The following is a 20,285-nucleotide window of genomic DNA, read 5'->3' as shown; positions in this document are numbered from 1 at the left end:
TGGGGCCGGGCTAGGAAAACAGTCTCTGAACGGCGCTGGCTTTTGTTCAGAATAGATCCTACCATCGGATGGGGGGCAGGTTCTTGGCGGGCGGGTATGAAGTACTCTCTTCTGCAAAGGCCCGGACTCCGTGGAGAAGTGTGCATCCCCGGCCCCCCTTTGCATCAGCACCAGGCGTGAGCATGATACGCCACCGCCACCGGAAGCGAGGACGGTGATGAAGGGACGCTTGGAAATGTCGATACAGTTAGTGCTTACCTCTTTTCGACAGGTCTTATCCATAACACATAACCACACATTCATCCATCCATCTCTTCTCCCATCAAATCCTTCAAGAACCAAAGCTTATCCCGACATGCCTCGGTACCTGCTGTGCTCTGGAAGACCAGGCGGTCAAGCCAGCGACAAGTACATGACTCGGAAACCTGCATGTCTTGCATCAGTGGGGGGCAAGACTCCAGTACTTTGCACAAGTTTGTCTTGTTTGAGCTTTCCAAGACTGCTACTGCTACAGTAGCAGTAATGTGATGCCAAGGTAGCTAGCCACATGTACGTTGGACTCGGAGCCAACTGCAAGGTTCGCCAGGGTCAGAGCCCAGCCTGCGTCACATCGGAGAGATGGCGAGCGTGGCAGCACAGGGAAGCACAGGGCAGCACAATCCATATCGATGCTCGTGCATTCAAGTACTGCGGTACGTGGTACGTCAGTACTCCTGGACCATCTGAGCCTAGAACCATCTGAGCCCAGCACCGTCCGAGTCTGGCACCACTGGGCATGAAGTTTCGACACGTCCTTACAATCTACCTTATCTGGGAATCCATTTCCGATCATGAAATCTTCGGAAAGCGGCCTCATTGGTCCACCAGGTCCCCCGCACTCCCCAGCACCAGATTAAACTCTCAGGCTTCCCCAGAAATATCCAAGATTGTCCCATCGAAGCTAATATTTAAAAGGAAATTTTAAGGATAATTAATGGGGAAGGTGTCATTGACAGCGCACAGTCTCCTTGGCTGACGACGAGGTGCTGTCGCCGGGTCTCAGATCGGCATTTTTAGCGTTGTGCCAGTCTCGGGCTAGAATGAAGCTATCTCCCCGCGGCGAATCGTGGGGTTAAGCTCAGAGTATTTGCCTTTGTTCTGGTAGGCCAGCTTGATCAAGCAAAGTGCCGAGTTGGAGAACCGAAGGCGGGGAACCCAGAGATGCTTTCTGCCACTTTTCCTGTTTTGGTGTCAGAGTCACAAGTAAATAAGTTTAATGGGTCCAAGGAAAAAAAAGAAAAGTAAAATCGAGAAAATATCAAAGGAAAATGAAACAAATTAAGACGAAAAGTATATGAAAATATCAAATTACTGAGCACATAGCACAGGTGGAGCATAGGAGCAAAGGAGCAAGCTGTCCCCATAAATCATATGGCTTTAGAGAGATCTCACTTCTGCTACGCTCTGCTAGTTGCCGGGCTTTCAGTCCATTGATGCCATGGGTTTCGTCCTGAGTACATGAGTACGAAGTAGCGCAGATTGCCTAGATCCAGTCCGTCCAAAGGGAGAAATCTTAAATGTTGCCCCCGCGCAGTCTTCTAGTCTCAATTTGGACTAATGTTACACTCCCATTCCCCAGTTTGGTGACATCTCACCAAGCAGCCCTTCATTGTCACATTCTACCCCGGATCCGATGAGTCCGAAGGGAGCCTCTATGCAGTTTGCCGAGGCATCCCATTATCGGAAGCCGGGGGTGTGTGGCTTATAGACCATACACTCCGATAAAGCATCCCAGGCATGGATGCGTTGGCAGAGGGACCCTGGCAGGGGGGCTGAGAGCGATGGGTCGATTCAGGGGATTCACGAGACGTTCGATAGTATCGAATATATTTTATTCTTCAGCTTCTTATCATCGCCATTTCCACATCTCTCGAGATCTCGTAAGATGTGCACCGACGTCGCGCCAAAGGATGTCCTCGTGACAGAGGTAACAGACGAGAATTCTGCGAGTGTAGATGCCACGTCCAGACGCCATGTGAATGCCCGTGGACCATTCGGTCGTGCTCCAATCGGCAGATGACGAGTCATTCCAGGTATAGCGCCAAACGCTGGTTGAAGCTGACAGAGAAAGACTCCATGCTTGACAGCGCGACGCATCGTCCGTTTGGCTTTCGATATCACTAACCACATTGAAGTCCATGCCGAAGAGCCACACCGGTTGATCTAGGACAACAGGTTCCAATGGCTGCTGCTGAAAAAATCTGTGAATGACGGGCACTGTCGTATATTACGAGCCATTACAAATGTGGCGCGATGACCCGCCTTCCGAACAACGAATTGCTCGATTCATCCATCAGCGGATATAACGCCGGCAACATTCTGCGACTACCCATATTGCTAGGAGGGATGGGCAAGAGTCGCACACTGCCTTTAGGCTGGGTGCTTTTTTTGAGCTACGCCCTTCTCTCGATGGCTCGGGGGTAGTTAGCCAGCATCCGGCATCCATGGACACAACACGATCACGACAAGCTTCGACAGAGGCTATTCATGAGCCATTGGAGTGGCTGGCAGGATGGCTTCGAAAGACAGGAGCAATGAACAGCATGCACAGCAAGACGACCCAGCCATTCAGCTGACCGTGTGTCTACAAGTTCTCCCTACCCAGCTTTCTCGCCCTTCGACTCGCGACAAGACGAGGCATATGATCTTTGAGGAAAGGATGGTGCGAATTATAATCGGCAATTCGAGACCCGCATATTTCATTCACTGTCAGATAGCCGATTTGTTCACTTGCGAGGATCGCGGCCATCAACTCCGCGGGTTTGAACCAGAGCAGGCGTTGGTGTTTGGGTTATATCCGCTGCACCTGCGCATCAATATACCTCGGACGGAGAAGGACACACTACGGTTATCTGTGAGTAGCCGACTGAACTCACATGAAAGGATGACCCATACGTCATCGCCAGCCTCGCTTGACGATGGCTTTCCCTAAACAACTGGCAAGGCCAGTTATTCTCACAAATTTGGATGCATTACCCTACTAAAGTCTTGAGCTATGATCGTCCCTTACCTTCCAGCTTCGCAATCAAGCCAGTCTTAGGCAGCAGTCGTGGAGACCCCCTGAATGGCTTGGTGATCGCAAGTGAAGAGCAAGGATGCAATACGCTCAAGCCGGGCCTATTCGCAAAACTAAAAGTTCCGTGAGAGTCATAAGGCAGAGCCGAGCGGATGAGGATGAGCGTGTCGTTTGACAGTTGTAGATTGATTCCACTAGGAGGTGAATCTTCCGACAAGCAAGCGAGGAGCCTACAGAATTCAAATAACGGATACTTACGCTACATCACGTCCGGAGACAGACTTATGGATCGTAGATTTAATAATGCATTGAATTTGGTCTCAAAATGTTGGGAAATATGAACCACTTAGATTCTGGGTTACTTCATGCATGCAAAAAGCCTCTCGATTCGCCAGAAAACATAGATAGATGCAGGAGGCCCAGCAACACCCGCACACGGCTGCCGTTTGTGCCCAACAACAATACTTGAAATTATTCCCGGCCACCCTCTTCCTGTTCTTCCACCTTCCTTCAACTTCCGGACTCTCTGCCCGCCTATGAACGATGTCAAATACCGATAAAGAGACAACCGCCTTCGAGAGGTGTGCCTATCCTGTCAATGTCTGAAAATTACACCATGCTAACCCATCTTACCCAGCGTCTTTTCATCGCCCCCGTTCCGATTCTCCGTAGGGCCCAATGGAAGAGAGTTTTTCATCCATTCTGCTGTCATCGCCAGCCAATCTCAGCCACTGTATAACCTGGTCCATGGCGATTTTAGCGAAGCCAAAGCGAACCATGCCGTCCTAGATACGGTCGATGAGTTGACTTTTGTGCTGTTCTGCGAATATGCGTACACTGGCAATTATGGAGTGAAGACCGACCAGCCCCCGCCGCTTCCATCGCCGGCTGCTCCTCCCGTAATCGCATTTTGGGCCCAAGAGATAGAGAAACCGGCAGAGGAACCGGTAGAGTACCTGCCAGAGGAGCCGGCAGCGTACCTGTTAGAGGTACCGGTAGCGCCAGAGGAACCGGTAGCGTACCTGCCAGAGGAACCGGACGAGATCGCCGTTATTCCACGTACAACCAAAAAATCCAAAAAGGGAAAGAAAGGCAAAAATTTGGACGACGTCGAGAAACCCGACGATTGTCAGTTTGCACCAGCAGCTTGGCGGAAACGGGATTCTATGTGGGCCAAATTCAAGGGCAAGACATATGTCGGCAGCGATGTCGATCTCAACCTGCCACCTTACAAGGAGACAGAATTCAATGGGCTCAAAAACTTCCTCCTTGTCCACACAAAGGTGTATCTCCTTGCTGATTGCTATATGATTTCGAACCTCGCTTCGCTTTCAATCCATCGGCTACACCAGTGTCTTTGCGTATACGACGTACGAGAGGACACCCTTGAAGATATAGTGGAGCTTCTGCGATTCACATTTGAGGAGGAAACTCCCGATCTACTGCGACAACTAGTATCCTTATTCACCGCCTGCTATATTGAGAAATTATGGCCGCATAAGGGCTTTAAGGATCTGCTGAGAACTTATGAGGATTTGTTCGAGCGCGTCATCGGCTCAACCTTGGACCGGTTGGATTGAGATGCTACTAGCGCTATGATGCAGTGTTTGTGAGGTTGTCGTTTCGAGACGAAGCATCCTGGGGCCTCAACTGACCTGCCAAAGGTGTCGAGATGTAGCTCATATCACCAAGTCACATTTTGACAGCACGCAAAGATCGATTCAAGAAGAGGAAAGAGACCCTTGGAAATCAGACTGTACGTAGCTAGCTAACTAAATGAGTGGAGATACCTTGAAACCAACCGCCCAATCAATCAACCAGTGTGTTACCCTCATGCGCCTCGGCGAGCCCCAGTAAAGCGAAAAGAAAGTCCAAACAATGTCCAATCCCGAGTTGGCGTGCAAGAGCTAGGCAACTTAAACTCTATTGCCGTGGCCTACTGTGAGTTCAATTATGGGTCGTGAGGCCTTAGTAGCACGTGCAGATGCTGCAAGGGACCTGTTAGCATTATTGGATATACTGTTTTCAACTGTCTAGCACTTACTTCTGGCCATTGCAGTAGCCACCAGATCCCTTGAGAAGGAAGCACTAGAGAAAGACGAAAAGATCAGAATCGGTTGCTATCAAGCCAGGGATAAATCGGATTACCTTGATCTGGCAACCCTTGTTTCCGGCAAGCCAGGAGCAGGTCCAGCCAGCACGGGCCTCGAGATCGCGGGTCTCAAGGCCGACCTCGGTGTCGACGTCGACAAGGTTGAGAAGCTGCGAGATGAGGGTATCGACATCGCTGGGGCCACGAGCATCGATGGAGTTGGCCTCGGCAGGAGCAGCCACGGCGCACATGGGGGCAGCGATGAGGATGGTGGAGAGAACGGCCTTGAAGAACTGCATTTTGATCTTGTGTTTTGAGGAAGTGGTTTCGGCAGGGTAGTTAGATTGAGAAAGGCTTGGGAAGGGCTTGGGAAGATGTAATTGTTGAACTTGTTTGAGTGTTTGGGAGCCGGTGTCTTTTGCTTGCTGGTCTGGTGAGCTTGGTGATGAGAGTTTCTTTTCCGTCGATTGAAGGGGAACTTGCCTCCCCTTTTATACTTGAAATTCTGCTCTCGAATATCAATTTCTTGCGATATCTTCTTCTTCTTTTCAGTCTACGCCTCCTCGTTCTCTTGCCTGCTTCATCTTCTCACCATTCTTACACTACCGTCGGAGGAACTATCCATCGTCACCTAGACTCGAACAGCCAAGCCTTCTGCGACGACGATCCAATCCAAACGCGGTGCCCAGCTTCCAAGTTTAGATCATAAAGTTCCTAGGGCAGGTTGGTTGGTTCCGTGAATCCATCGAGATAGCCTTCTTGTAAGACTTCCAAGAGACGTTGCCGATCACTAAACGTAATATTCCCCCGATCTTACCAGTTCCGATCATGAGCATTTCCACCACACGCAGCGAGTTGGAATGCGGGGAACCGCGTGATGGAGGATCGAATTAAGTTTCAGATCCAACGCCCAGAAGAGGCGAGCCGCGACGCTGAGCCACACGAAGATCTCCCTATAGGGCCATAAGCGCGCATGAATGACATCCCAGCTCTATGGCCATAGATGGAGGTTTTAACAGGTGCGCTAAAAATATCCTTTCAGCTAGAGCCGAATCAGATCATTAATCCGGGAAACCTCACGCCGATCCGAGACGAGCTGAGGCCATTCCGTGCCGCTCCGCCACGTCGGTTGGGGATTTATTGGTCGTCTTTGCTGGAGTCGACGCCGTTTTTAAAGCTTTGCTGACCGCCCTTGAACCCGATGCAGAATGCGATGCGGAGTGGGCTCTGGGCGTTCTCAACATAATGGAAAAGGATCGGCAGTAGGCAGGGCAGGGAGCTGAATGTTGAGCATGACGACATTGGCACGAAGACTAATATTGCCGTGTCGACGCAAGTGTAAAAAGTAGTATCATGAAGTTGCAACTTGCAAGGATGATTCCTGAACCCAATTTTGGGACACCATTGCGCTGCCACCTCGCTACCTCTCCATAAGCAAATAAATAAGAAAACAGCAGCTCTTTTCCATGTGGTTGAATCAACTGCAGCAATTGGTGCGTTCATTCAGAACATCTGGCTATATATAGAATTTCTGTCTAGGGAAGCGGATGAGCAGCATCGAACGAGAGGGTAAGCTCAGAGGCTGCGCAAAGGGACTGAACGAGCCAGCGACAGCAATTAGACGGGCCATGATATTTTTAAGGCTCTGAGTTCGTGTTAAGGGGTCTGGGTCGAGGATACAACTCGTTGGCATCGCTATATGCAGATCTAACGGAGTCGACCATAGGGCCTTGGGTGGAAACGCTCCGGGGAAAGCCATCTTTAACCCCCCATGACCTCCCCGCCATTTACGTCTTGGTCCTGGTCTATAGTCTTTAGTATTTTAAACTTCAGAATTCGGTTTGGACGCCCTATATTAACCTATTTCCTAAAGACACTTTAGAATATTCTAGTTGGTATTGCTTGTTGGAAGCTGACCAGGATCTGGCGAGATTACCCAGGCACCCTTATCATAAGTCTGAGGCCAAATGCCGTTTTTCCCAGGCGCAAGAATTCCTTTCGGGTCCATGGCATCCTTGATCATCTCATTCAGTTTCATTTGTGCGTTGTCGTTAAAATTGTACGTATTAGCAATCTGGTCCATGACTGCCAGGTGGGTTCTATACTCTCCCCATCCATGCTGGGCGCAGTCATCGATGAGCGTTCGAATGAGCCAGAGGGCCCTCCTCTTCGAGTCTGGGTCCTCGCGATTGAATACGATACACACAATATGATCTGAAGATGACACAAATCGTTAGGCCCCTGCGTTCTCATGTGAAATTTGCTAGGGATGAAACTCACGCATTTCTCTCATTCCCACCAGAAAGTCGCCAATGAAGTCCAAACCAGCTTCGAGACAGCGCTTGCGAGTGACTTGGTATTGCAAGACAGCGTCCTGCCCCGTGATTTTCGAAATGGGCGAGAAGAAGAGATGGGCTCCATTGGGAAGCCAGTCGACCCACCGCAACTCATCGAAGGACGGGATGCCTTGCAGAGTCAATGCCCGGGTACGAAGGACGCTGTGTTCCTCGGTGCGGTCTTCGGGAAAGTAAAACTTGGCACCCGGAATCTTTGAGAAACTCTCCTTGATAATGCCCCAAAGAGTATTGCGGATCGGCTCCGGTCCCTATAGATATTGGCACGGCTGGATCAGAATGGTGAAAGCGGTGGTAGTAAAGTCAATGGTTTACATACGTAAAGGGCTCCATAGAAATTCCATCGACCGAGGTTGAGTCTCTCAGCAATTTCGTCGAGTTCCTTGTCAGAGAGCGGTTCGTCCGAGTCGGTATAGTGCTTCTTGGGATTATGCACCGCCGCATCCATAAGGATAGATCGCAAGGTTGGGACGTTCTGCAAGACCATTTGCTATGGAATGGTGAATTGTTTAGTTTCTCGGGGAGTTCCAGGAGATTCGCATCCCCCGCCAGGGAGGAAGAGGGGATATACATACAAGACGGAGCGGACGAATGGTGTCGATGATTTGGTGAAGATCTTCATCTCTTGGGAATGTGATCATGTATGCTTGGTATCCGCCAGGATTTGGCATTAACTGTACCTCGTTAGCAGCTCTATGGGTAATATCGTAAAAACCTGGACACGAGCTTACCCAAATGCCCATCTTGACCACAATTCCAAGACTGCTCTGCGAGAAGATGCCGTCGTTATAAGGCCCGAAACCATAATTGAACAGCTGCCAAGCTCGATTGCCAGGTTGTTCATCGGCTCTCAACCCACTCGTGTGACCAGAAGCTTTATCTGGCAAGGCGCCCATGCCAGTCCGAACTAGCTCGCCGTTTGGCAGCACAACTTCCAGTCCACAGTGCATCATCCAGTGGTCTAGCAAGACTATCAGCGATCGTAATTGCGAGTATCGTCATTGGAAATTAATTCTTACCGCCGTAAGGACTGTATCCGACGCCTCGCTCAATGGCGTTGCCAATGATGGAGCCTCCTCCAAGATCCGGTACCTATATGGCTTGTGTCAGTTCAGTTCAGTCCCGTGCTTCCGTTAGAATGTTTGAAATACTTACATCGAGCCAGACTTTCTCTCTCAAATTGTGCTTCTCCAGGTATTCATGCATAGCATAATAGGTCACACCAGGCTCGACCAACGCATATGCCCCCTCAGTGTTCACCTCTAGAACGCGGTTCATGTGCTTTCCCAGGTGCAAGCCGATGCTTCCGGGTACTCTCGGTGCAGCACCTCCGTAACCCGTGTTTCGACCAATCGAGAATGGCCAGACCGGAATGTCGAACTCGTTGCATAGCCGCACCATGTCCTGAACCTCGGGCACATTCCGGGGAGAAATAGTGGCAGAACAGACAAAATAGCTGCGGTCTAAGAGGGCATGCATATCGTGAGTCGTATTGGGCTCGAAATAATTGCCGTCCACGAGCTGGTCCTCACGCTCCACAATGAAAACATTTTCCGGACCACAGATCTCGCGCGCTCGCTTGATGAAGCTCTGGAAGTGGTCACTGCTGGTGTTTGGCGGCAGAACCAAAGGGTCTCCTGGAGTCTTGCTGGAATTCCCATTGGCATTCTTGTTGGGTGTCTTCAACGCCTTACCCCCATCTACAATCGGGACAGTCTGCTTTGCGGTGGGGCTGGAGGACATCGCGGTCTCTTTTCTTTTTCTCGGCGCTTGTTATGTTGATTTTGGTTGGAAGAAAGACTTTGCTCTGTAGAGCTTGTTACAGTGACTTTGCTCTTCCTTGCGGTCATCAAGATGAATAAAATCGGAGGGGGGAAACAGAGTACATATACTTAGATTATATCCTTCCTGCCGAAGTTTGGCCTCCAGTAACTTGCAACCACTACAATTAACACAACCCCTTCGGCCCGGGTAACTTTGTCGAATCACCATTCTGCGGGGTGAAGCCTGAACACTGGGACAGAGGAAAAGGGAAACGGAAAGGGACAGATAGAATGTACTTCATGTGCCGGATCCGGCGCGGGAGACAGAGCCCGGATCGGGGTCTGGCCCACATCCGTGCCACATCCGAAGAGCTATTGCTCCGGTAGGTTGATACTATGTCCTTTGGGAGCTCGGTTAATCCGTTTTGCCGACCTGCATAAATGGCAGGATCCATGCTGTTCTAAAGCTTCTACGCAATTCAGTACCCGTTGGCTACACTTACATTTTGTTCGACGAACGTTTTTTCTTCATCATCGGAAATGGCAAAAACAACCAATCGACTGTCCAAAGCTGCTGTACTAACTACCGACCGACGCGGGGTCGAGATATGGGAAAGGGAGGTCCCATCTCCCGCCCGAGGGTGCGTTCTCATAAAGGTTCTAAGAGCAGGAGTCTGCGGCACGGACGTACATCTCCTGAACGGAGATCAACCTCCTCTCCAATCGGTTGTGCTCGGACACGAGGGTCTCGGACGAATCATCGAGCTCGGTGAGGGCGTCACCACAGACCATGCCAGCAACCCCATCGCCCTTGGAGATATAGTCTACTGGAACCCAATCAGACCTTGCAACGCTTGCTACGATTGCACAATAAGCGAGGACTTTACCGCATGTACCAAGGGCACGTTCTGGTCTCCCGCAAACCAGCCAGAGGTTTGGGCAAGCTACACGGAGTTGGCCACACTCCTACCGAATAACTCTTTCTATCGGATCGACCCAAGCGTTCCTTTAGATTGCTTCATCGCCATGGGGTGCGCCCTTCCAACGATTCTCCAAGCCCTGGACCATCTCGGCGGAATACCCTCCGGCAGTACAGTCGTTGTCCAGGGAGCTGGACCAGTGGGACTGGCCGCTGTCATGATGGCGACGCTTGCCCAAGCGAAGCATATCATCTGCATTGAAGGTGTGGATACGCGCCTGCAGCGAGCCAAAGACTTCGGGGCTACACTCTTGGTGGACATGCAAAAACCGGAACTTTCCACTCGGGAGAAGCGTCGCAGCTACATCGACAGTATGGTGGGCGATAGGGAAGTTGGCCTGGTTATCGAATGCAGTGGAAACGCAGCGGCGTTTGAGGAAGGAATACAACTCTTGGCTCGATCTGGGAAATACCTGCTCGTTGGAACATGGGCCGGAAGCAGCACTGTCCCCTTTTCTCCCTTTGAGGTGGTTCAAAAGGCTCTCACCGTAGTGGGCTCGACATTCGCATCGCCGAAGCATTATTATCGCGCTGCCAGAATAGTAGAGGCTAACCATGAGAGGTCCCCATTCGCCCAATGCGTCACGCACAAATATGGGCTCTGCGATGTGAAGGAGGCATTACGGGCTGTTGGAGCAGGAGAGGTCGTGAAAGCTGTCATTATTCCTTGAGATATACCCGCTCTCAAAATGGAAACGCAATTATGTCGACTTCGTTCACAAAGAATTAGACGTGCGTGAAAGTTTCGAGCGGTTTGATGTTATATCGCACCAACATAGGAGGCCGACCTTGCCAGAGAAAGAATGCTCATTTCGCGACCCGCAGATCCAGCGCCGTCCAATGTTATGCCTACCTCCCCTACCCAAACCAATTTCCAGCCTAAATTAAATTCTATTGTAAAATTCAGACACAAGTAAACACTCCATAGGAGAGCCCCACTCTTCAAAGGAAACTCAGCAAAGGTGATTATGGGTAAAGTATGACTCTGATGAAGAGCCTGCGCTTGTGAGTGGGAAGAGAGGAACATCCTGGTCAAGAAAATAGCTCGACAAAGGATCGGAAGCATTACTACCAGTAAGAGTAGTATGCGGCGCAGCTCCAAGGCCGGAATCGCACTGATCGTAGGTGTGAGACAGTCCTGGGATCTGACCAGCGAGCACCCCGGATGTAAGTAGCATAGACGCTTCGTGAATCGTGCCAAGCTCAAACGAGGGCGGAGTCATTGGCTCACCAATACCGTTGCTCTCACTGGCAGATACGCTCCAGGTAGGGCGCCAAGGAGACTCCACGTTACCCGCAGAACCCTCACTGCTGCAACGTCCTCTTGAAGCAGCCCCTATATCTCCAAAGATGCTACGGGCTATTTGGTCATTTTCCCGAAGCAATGTATTGTCTCTTCTTGCCGCGTAGATGGTGGCAGCTTCCCTTAGCTGTCTGCATAACCCGGCATAACGTGCAGATTGAGTGTTCAGTTGCCCGAGGTACTCCAGGATCTTGACTGCCCTATCCAACGAGGAATCCACGGGCCATTTCTGGCGACCGGAGGTATCCAAGGATGCTAGGCCGAGGCATAGGGCCGATATGAACACACTGTTAACGACAAGAGGCTGCCGCCTTGGTGTGCTTAGTTCGAAGACGTAGTCGTGAGCTATGTCGATGCCCCTGATGGCCGAGTTCACACATGAATCGGCGTAGGTCGCAACGCAGGCCTTAGAAGTAAGGGAACCGCCAGTTGTTGCTTGCGTTTCCTTTCCCGAGGCCTGGCGAACGTGGAAGGTTAAAAATGGCCTTGTAAGTAAGACAATGGAATAGTAGTAAGCCATAGTTATGATGCTAGAGCCGTGCCTAGAAGATAACCGAAAGCTGCTCGGAGATACACCACGCCCCCCTCCCGAGTCATCGGGTTCCTCAAACCCGTCGACCCTGAGCATTCGGGGAAGGTCTTCGGTCCACTGTCGATGCTGCTGCGAGATGCTCTTGGCCAGTTCAAGACTGACGGCCTTTTTCGCATACACTTCGACTAATATTCGCTCAAAGACATTACATATCCTGAACATGGCGGAGAAGAGTTGCTCGGCCACCCCGGGGCTTTCCTGATCAGAAAGGGACTTAACCGGCACCCAGGTAACGTTGGAGACGGACTCGGATGTCATGGGCGGTCTACCCAGGGAGGCCGCCAGAAATAAATCGCAAACGCGCAGCGACTTCCAGGCACGTTCTCGACACAGGCCCTCCTCGCCTCCAAAAACTGTGTTTGTCTCGTGGAGGTGGATACCGAGTGTATAAGCTGCTCTGGCTGCTACACCTAAATTGATGAAAGCGGCATTGTACTGGCACGCGGCCATCATATAGTAGGTGATTAGCAAAACAGCCTGAATGGTCGCCAGACTAGGGTCGTCCATAAGGTTGAACATGGTCAGCTGGCGTCCATACGCGAAGCACTGCTCGGCTAACAAATCGTCTTGATCGCCTTGTGCCCTCGCCTGTGAACCAACGGCGAGAGCCAAGTGAACGATAGCGGATGTAGACTTGGATCTTTGCGAAGACCGCTCACCCCAGTTTTCCAGTTGATTCTTCAGCCATGGTGGGTCAAAGAGGTCGAACACACCGCTGACGGCGAGAAAGAAATGGCTCGCGAGGCTTTGAGCAGTGGCGCCGTCAAGCGACGGCTCTTCGGCGACCTCGAAGCGAATTTTCGGCGTGCTCTCGATCATGGGGTTACGAGCAGGTTCGTTGGTGAATGCGCACTGCCCCACGGCCACCTGTACCGCGCTCTTCACTGTCTCGAGAAACGAAAGGGAGGCGGATTCGCCTACGTAGACTACGACATATATATGCATTAGCAGATAACTCGAGGGTTTCAGAATCGTCCGTGTTGGAGGTGCGCAAAACATAACTGAATTTGCCTTTGCTGTCTTTAAGCATTTGTGACTCTTTAGACGACGGTGATGAATCCGCGATGGGGACGTCAGTCTCCTTTGGTGACGGAGACAGCACCGATGACGATTTGCGTCTTGATTCACAGAGGTCAAGCCGAACTTCTGTGTCGTGAGGTCTACCGCCGCCCCTCGGCTTGTTGTCCCGCGCCGCCAACCGGGGGTCCCTCGAATAACAGCAGGCGCTCTCGACCCGGCGGGCTTTGCACTGGTCGCAAGGCAAAACACCATTGCATTTAGCTTTGCGTTTCTGACAGCTTTCGCAGGCGCGTGCTACTCGCCGTCGGAACCGCGGGTCGATTTTGGGCCGGGGCATTTTTGATCTTTTTGCTGGTCCAGCTCTTCCAGATGTGCGACGAGTGGATTACCGGAGGAAGCAGGACAGAACACTCTCAATCATGACTGGTGATACGGGAGGCTCGAAGAATGGGAAGCGGACATCATCGCATCGTAACAGTCTTTCCTGGTGATTGGCCTTATGTGTCGTATCTACGCGGGGTTGGAGGTGGGGCCAGGGGCTTGGGGTTCGGGTTAAGTTGTGGGGAGGCCGATTCTAGATTAGTTCGCTGTTTAGCTCTAGGCTCCCAGCCTGGGGAATCTGGAACCTGGAATCTGGGGAACCTGGGGATATCTGGGGTTCTTCCCAAGAGACACCATTGGGTGGTTCGCCTCGGTTTGGGGTTCTATTCCATCCAATGGGATGTGCAGTGCTCTGGCCTGCAGACACCATCATTCTGTCGCAGCACCGGAGAGAGTGATGCGAACTTAAGAAGTACTGATTTATCTGTGAATTGGCCTAGGTACGAAAGGGTCTAGCTACGAATCGTTCGACTAATAGCATACAGACCCTAAGGGTCGGCTTGCTTCAATGGGAAGACGTGCTTAATCCAGTTGAGATCAATGGCAATTCCATTCCTGCAACGAACGCCTTATAGTACTGAGGCAAGTGTCAAATAACTTATCACATCGTGGATGCAAGCCCTGTTCGAAGATTAACGGAAACTGCTGTCGAATTAGGGGTCGTATCCTGGACTCCGCGCGGGAGTGTTGGACAGCCAGCACCTTCTATCCTATGTTTTTCTCCAAGCCCCGCATGAAGGAATACCTACCGAGGTATTAGACCGGCATGTAACCCCCTAAGCGACCCGTTCGGTGTATTTACGCGGACGGACTTCGTAGTTTTCAGGGCGATGTCACCATGGACACTGGAAATACGGAAATACGGGAATACGAAGCAGGTCTGTGAACAAGTTGGGTTTCCGACCGGATAGGGGGGCTCGCTATCCGATGGGATCCGGTGCGCCATCCGGTGCGCCATCCGTCCCACACGCACGGATATTACATGAATGAGAGTGTGAAGGACACTATGCTGTGCCATCGGTTGGCAGTACACGGAGCTTTCCCGTTCTAGCTCTTGGCCATAATGTAGGTAAAGCTGTGGAGGGTGTCCATGGTTGTCAAAACGACACATAATTCGATGAATATGGAAAATGAAAGTTGTCCGTATAGTGACAGTACAGGAGTATGCTATGGATCGAGGTAGTTTTCAGTGGCCGTGGCAGCATACTCGCCGAGGCAACCATGCACATAGGTACCCAACACGAGCGTCGTCGACCACGTCCCTGGAACTTCTCAGTTCCTTCGAACGATGAGTTCAAAAAGCGACCACCCCGAGGTGGACACCGTTCTAAGATTTTGAGTGTGAATTCCGTAAACAGCTGGGAGGCCTCGAAGCGATTAAGCATATTTCGTCTCCTGCGCACACCGCGTCGGTTGTATGGCAACCTTGAGCAACCTAGTTCGTTGCGTACGATGATAGCTCGCGTAAAAATCGACCAAAAATAAAATAAAATAAAATAAAATAAAATAAAATAAAATAAAATAAAATAAAAGCGCTCTGATGTTTATCACAGTTCAATCAATACAAAACAAACATGTTAGAGTGTTAGCTACCGGGTTTTATATTCCAAAGACCATGCCTGATAGCTGATTACCACTCCCACCCCGATTCGAACTCATCTAATGAGAAAATGCCAGCTGCCTAAACTCGACAGTGTCCTCCGGGAAAGGCTCCGCCGGTATATCAATCAACCCCGGCTGCAGAAAATGTGCCAATTCTCCTGCTCTAGGATCAATCTGCGGCGCGGACCAGCCATCCCCAAGCCAAGCTAGCCGGTTGCTCTCCACTCCATCCTTGTCCCCAGCGTACACGTAGTCGAAATCTTCCCAACGTGGTGAGCGAAGAGTCTCCATGGCGTGCAACGCGCTGCCGGGCCAGACCCCGGTGATTCGATCGCCCCGGCCTCCCTTGCTTTTGTACCAGCTGCTGCAGTCGTCCAGATAAATAGTATCCTTGAAGTATTCATCAATGATTCGCGAGAAGTCGTCCACTCGAGCCGCCTTCGGTTCCATGCTTGAAATGCCTTCCTTTTGAAGTTTCCGGATGCACTTGATGATGTAGTCGCCGGTCCTCTCTATCATTGTTGTCAGCGGGCCCGTACCGATGGCGGCATTCGGGCCCAGCATCATGAAGTAGTTGGGGAAACCGTCCGTGGCCAGGGACAGATAGGTTTCCGGATAGGGCTCGAACTTTTGCTGCATGGTTTGGCCATTCCTCCCGGTCACCGGGAACGGCGGAGGAGCGGATGTTTGAAAGCCTGTAGCGCAGACCAAAATGTCCAACTCCTTCTTTTCTCCGTTTCGTAGCACCAGCGCTGTATCCGTAGCCTTGGAAATAGGCTTGTTGATGAAGTCGACGTTGTCTTCCGAGAGTGCTTCGAGGTACCCAGGGCCGGGTGTCAATCTTCGGCAACCCACGCCAAAATTTGGCAGTAGTGACTCCAAAATATGTGGCTTTGTGGCCAGCTTCTCTTTCATGAGTGCCCTGAAGTCGTCCTGCGCAAGCTTTTGCTTGGCGGAGCCCTTCAGCGTGAGGTCGTGAATCGAGTTACCATCTCTTTCGATAATGGTCCGGAAGTTTAAGTAATGTTCAGCGTCCGTTGCAAACCGTTTCCTCTGTTCTGGTGAGACTATTGCGAACAAGTCAAGTCAGCCTTTGTTCCTATTCTGCAACCATTTCCCCTGAACTTCTTCTCTCTTTTCTCCTTCATGACGAACGTGCATCATTGGTCGGGCTTACAATCAGTATTCTCTATTCCAAGGGTTTTCATCACCGAGTCGCCAAAAGGCCTGGAAATCCAGGTCTTGCTTCTAATGAAGCAGCTCAACTGCGCACCAGGCACTCGCTGTAGGTTGGGAATAATCTGAATTGCGCTGCTCCCGCCACCAACGATACCGATTTTCTTGTTTCGGAAGTCGACACTAGATACGCACAAAGTCAGCGTATTTGCCAACTTGGGATGGAGATTTTCACATACCTATCATCCCATGCTGCGGAGTGCATGATGGGAATCTTCATATCGCTGAGCCCTGGGATGTCTGGCCAGGACTTCTCGTTCAGCGTGCCTCGCGCACTTATGACAACATCCGCTTTGTCTATCACAATCTCGCCAGTCTTCAGGTTCTCGACAGTGACATGCCTACAAAAAAGTATACGTCAGTCAAGGCTAAGTGAAGGGTTTGTCTACCTCTCGTCTCGTCGTACCATTGCGAAGTTGCCCCATCCCACCTCGCATCAATCACTTTGTGCAATGGCTTGATGAATCGATCGACGGAATATCGCTGCACTACCGATTTGAGATAGGCGCATATTTCTGCTGCTGGGGCGTAGAATCGGCTCCAATCAGGATTGGGGGCAAATGTGTATTGATACGAATGTGCTATCGTTGAAAACCTGTTATGAACGGTTCTACTTTTTTTTCGCTGATGCCGAACACGAAATACTTACCAGGAATATCGCAGGCGCAACCAGGGTAACGATTCTCGTACCAAGTCCCCCCAACGCCCGAATTCTTCTCGTATATCGTTAAGCTGACGTTGCGCAGTCGCTCTGGTATGCGAACACCACAATAAATTCCGGAGAAGCCAGCGCCGATGACAATCACTCTCATGGGGCGGAAATTTTCGACCACGCGACGTTTAGCATCAGCCGCGGACCCCCCTGAGTTTTGGAAAGCCGCCGGGCTACTTGACGAAGCGTGCATTTTCTAGGTTGTGGCGATCAACTTGGCAGTCGTTGCTAGTGGTAGGTAGGCGTGGTAATTGTTCACCAAGCAAAGTGCGGACTCAACGAATTCCCGTGGACCAACCATTCAACAGCCACCAAAGGTTGAGGAAGATTTATTTACAAATACACAGGTATATCTGTTCCTGTGCCCAACATTTGGCCTGGCTGGGTTCCGGCGCATACTGGACGGTTCAGCTGCCGTATGACCCCGCTTTTTCGCGTCGTCGAGAGGAACCGGACCGGGGACCTCCCGAGGACGGATCGTGCCCCCTTTCTTGCGGAAGTTAGCACCCGCCGCTGCACGGACCCTAGCCGGCATCCGAGGAGACAAGCTGGTATCCAGAGGGGAGTGATGATAGAGCCGGCTGATCTTCCGTTTCGGCCTTTCTTCTTAGGAATCCGAAATCCCTACGACCGATAAGACATCGGATGTAAGACGTGTAGGCTCTACGGAGTTTCCAAGTTTCGGCAGTTCTTATGAAGAAATATCCACCGTTCGCGAGAAAGGATATCGAGAAAGAACACCGGCTATATACTCCCTTGCTGAGTTTCGTCGCTGTGATATACGATAGTGTCGACTGAGTAGCGTCGGAGACTCGGAGAGCTCAATGCTACACTCGGTTTATGGCAGCTCGAAAAATTTTTTTTTTTTGGAGCCTTCTGGTTTATCCTCGAGATGCTATATCTGCCTCTTCGCATAAACCCCTATACTCCCTTGAACACCATAAATCCGTACATGAATATCCCTCCCTGCCTCATTCATTATCTTAACTCTAGGTCTGTGCGTCGCATGCTCGTTTACTCTTTGCGCTCTTGAATAAGGCCTAAGGTCTGAAAGACGACCCGTTTTTGGATTCTCATCTTCTCCTTTTTATTTATCTTTCCTTTACTTCTATTATTCCTTGGATGGTGTTGTAGACTTGAAGAATTCCTCAGGTCATCCCGCTCTCATTATCGCGAAGGCGACCGGCAAACTGGGAGAGGCAGGAGGGGGACGCGGGACCTGAGATGCGGGAAACGGCGCGGTATTCGAGTTTATTGGTTATGCTTCATGCTGCTTTTCCCGCGTCATTTAATCCACGTGATAAATTGATGGCGGCACTCGGATACGCCGGGAAGTGGTTTCAAACTCGATCTCGGGAATGTTACGCAACCTACGCTCCAAACACCTCAGGTCTCGTTAGTTGCTCAATAATAGTGTACGCGCTCGATCTCTCATGTCCTGGTTTCAAGGCGACAGACATGGCGGCAGAAATTCTAGGCTGGTTTCCCCTTTGTTTTTTTCTCATCATTGGTCTGTTCGTGGCGTATCTTGCCCGACTTAATTCGCTCTTGAAGCATGTGCCAGAAAAGGTCCAGGTGCTATGCCAACTGAGATGGACGGCGGAAGAACTCAAAAAGACCTACACCGAGCTTGAGAATCGCTCCTTGGACTACAAGGCTCATGTACCTCCGAGGTTGGAACGTCGATATGTAGTTACCGGCGGTAATGGTAAGCTTATGGCGATTCAGTGCAGTTAAACTTTAGCCACCCCCACCACCTCACACTACGTAACCAGGTCTCGTTGGCGGCTTCATCGTTCTACAGCTTCTCGCTCGAGGAACCCCGCCCGAGCACATTCGAATCATCGACATTCGCAAGCCGGAGCGCCGTGATATGACCACTGGCTTAGCAACGCAAGTCGACTATGTGCCGACGGATATCCGATCAGCAGCCGCCATAGACGCAGCCTTTGACAAGCCGTGGCCTCCCTCCGCGGCTCATCTACCACTCACAGTCTTTCACACGGCCGCGGTCATCCTAGCGTCCGATAGGTCGAAACATGTGTACGACTTTCCCAAGTCCGTTAACGTCGACGGGACGAAGCATATCATGGAGGCCGCGCGAAGAGCTGGTGCGGACATATTCAGCGCGACGTCCTCAGCTTCCATTTCAATTCGACGCGTGGGCCCTTTCGTCTTGTTCGCAAATGAGCCCAAGAACTTCTGGCAAGTCCTCGACGAGCGTGACTTCTTCCAGCCCCTGAGGCCACACGAGGACTTCTTTGGCAACTACCCCGCGTCGAAAGCTGTCGCAGAAAGGCTCGTCTGCTCCGCGAACTGCGCATCTTTCCGAACGGGATGCATTCGTCCCGCGAATGGCGTGTATGGCAATGCGACAGATAATACCGTTGGTGGCCCGCTGAGTAGCACCGTCTTCCCAACGTAAGTTCCACCCAACATATTGCCAACCTGTGCCCCTCCCCCCGAGAACCGTCCAGCTGCTATCAAGCCTTCTCTAATATCCCATCCCTGCAGATGGATTCCACATATTGTACAGAGTTTTGTTCACGGAGCCAACGTGGCACTCGCGCATCTTCAACATGAAGCTGTCCTCGCCGCTGCTTCCGGTGTTCCATCTCAAGCGGGACGACCCTTCGTAGTCTCAGACCCGAATCCGCCCATCTCATACTCTGACTTGTACACCGCCATCTCTACCCTATCGGTGCACCCTTTCCGCACAGTAGTTATACCACCACTTCCCATGCTTCTCCTATCTTACCTCATAGAGTGGTACAACCTCCTCCCATACCGACTCCCGTTTCTGAAGAAGGTAATCCCAGTCTTACAGGGAGATGTGAAGCACTTGCAACCCGGCCTCTTCTCCATCTGCACTCACCTTGTTGCATCGGATGCGGATGCCCGCAAACCAATTGAAGAAGGCGGACTCGGGTACAAGGGGATGTTGACGACGATGGAGGGAATGGTGATGGAGATTGTGGAGTGGAATAGGGAACATGCGGATAGGAAGTCAAGGAAGTCTTACACGACCTCGGTGTCTCTTGCTGAACAGCTGCGGGTCGTAACCGCGGACACGGTGGCACAATGAATATCCCCCAAGAGGTTCAATACAATTTAGAAATGGAGCGCTGTCTCGTTGGGCATGGCAATTGGCAGGCGAGGATGTTTCACTGGTGTACATAGGAATCATCTGTAATGA

General features: G+C 51.2%; 5 protein-coding genes and 2 pseudogenes across 5 annotated transcripts; 3 read left to right on the top strand and 4 right to left on the bottom strand.

The window, feature by feature from the left end:
* Positions 1 to 3,598: 3,598 nt before the first annotated feature.
* SAPIO_CDS2363 (uncharacterized protein) lies at positions 3,599 to 4,635 on the top strand (the record flags this gene model as incomplete). Its single annotated transcript, XM_016785401.1, has 2 exons — positions 3,599 to 3,636; positions 3,693 to 4,635. The coding sequence occupies 2 exons, from the start codon at positions 3,599 to 3,601 to the stop codon at positions 4,633 to 4,635; spliced, it is 981 nt and encodes a 326-aa protein (XP_016644777.1).
* Positions 4,636 to 5,023: 388 nt separating this feature from the next.
* On the bottom strand, positions 5,024 to 5,446 carry SAPIO_CDS2362 (uncharacterized protein; the record flags this gene model as incomplete). Its single annotated transcript, XM_016785400.1, has 3 exons — positions 5,024 to 5,042; positions 5,100 to 5,143; positions 5,204 to 5,446. The coding sequence occupies 3 exons, from the start codon at positions 5,444 to 5,446 to the stop codon at positions 5,024 to 5,026; spliced, it is 306 nt and encodes a 101-aa protein (XP_016644776.1).
* Positions 5,447 to 7,035: 1,589 nt separating this feature from the next.
* Positions 7,036 to 9,244, bottom strand: SAPIO_CDS2361 (Vanillyl-alcohol oxidase; the record flags this gene model as incomplete). Its single annotated transcript, XM_016785399.1, has 7 exons — positions 7,036 to 7,361; positions 7,428 to 7,752; positions 7,821 to 7,991; positions 8,077 to 8,175; positions 8,233 to 8,462; positions 8,521 to 8,593; positions 8,657 to 9,244. The coding sequence occupies 7 exons, from the start codon at positions 9,242 to 9,244 to the stop codon at positions 7,036 to 7,038; spliced, it is 1,812 nt and encodes a 603-aa protein (XP_016644775.1).
* A 560-nt stretch (positions 9,245 to 9,804) lies between these two features.
* On the top strand, positions 9,805 to 10,914 carry SAPIO_CDS2360 (annotated as a pseudogene; the record flags this gene model as incomplete).
* Positions 10,915 to 11,196: 282 nt separating this feature from the next.
* Positions 11,197 to 12,957, bottom strand: SAPIO_CDS2359 (annotated as a pseudogene; the record flags this gene model as incomplete).
* Positions 12,958 to 15,198: 2,241 nt separating this feature from the next.
* Positions 15,199 to 17,282, bottom strand: SAPIO_CDS2358 (uncharacterized protein; the record flags this gene model as incomplete). The annotated part of the gene is made up of 5 exons (XM_016785398.1): positions 15,199 to 16,208; positions 16,319 to 16,500; positions 16,557 to 16,718; positions 16,784 to 16,958; positions 17,027 to 17,282. The coding sequence occupies 5 exons, from the start codon at positions 17,280 to 17,282 to the stop codon at positions 15,199 to 15,201; spliced, it is 1,785 nt and encodes a 594-aa protein (XP_016644774.1).
* Positions 17,283 to 18,547: 1,265 nt separating this feature from the next.
* SAPIO_CDS2357 (uncharacterized protein) lies at positions 18,548 to 19,728 on the top strand (the record flags this gene model as incomplete). The annotated part of the gene is made up of 3 exons (XM_016785397.1): positions 18,548 to 18,797; positions 18,865 to 19,510; positions 19,626 to 19,728. 3 exons carry the CDS (start codon positions 18,548 to 18,550, stop codon positions 19,726 to 19,728), a joined length of 999 nt encoding a protein of 332 aa, XP_016644773.1.
* Positions 19,729 to 20,285: the final 557 nt, after the last annotated feature.

This window comes from Scedosporium apiospermum (assembly GCF_000732125.1).
Source record: "Scedosporium apiospermum strain IHEM 14462 chromosome Unknown SEQ_SAPIO_0086, whole genome shotgun sequence".
In the NCBI taxonomy this organism is placed as follows: Eukaryota; Fungi; Ascomycota; class Sordariomycetes; order Microascales; family Microascaceae; genus Scedosporium; species Scedosporium apiospermum.
Note: the sequence above shows the minus strand (reverse complement) of the source record. Positions and strands in the feature narration are given on the sequence as shown.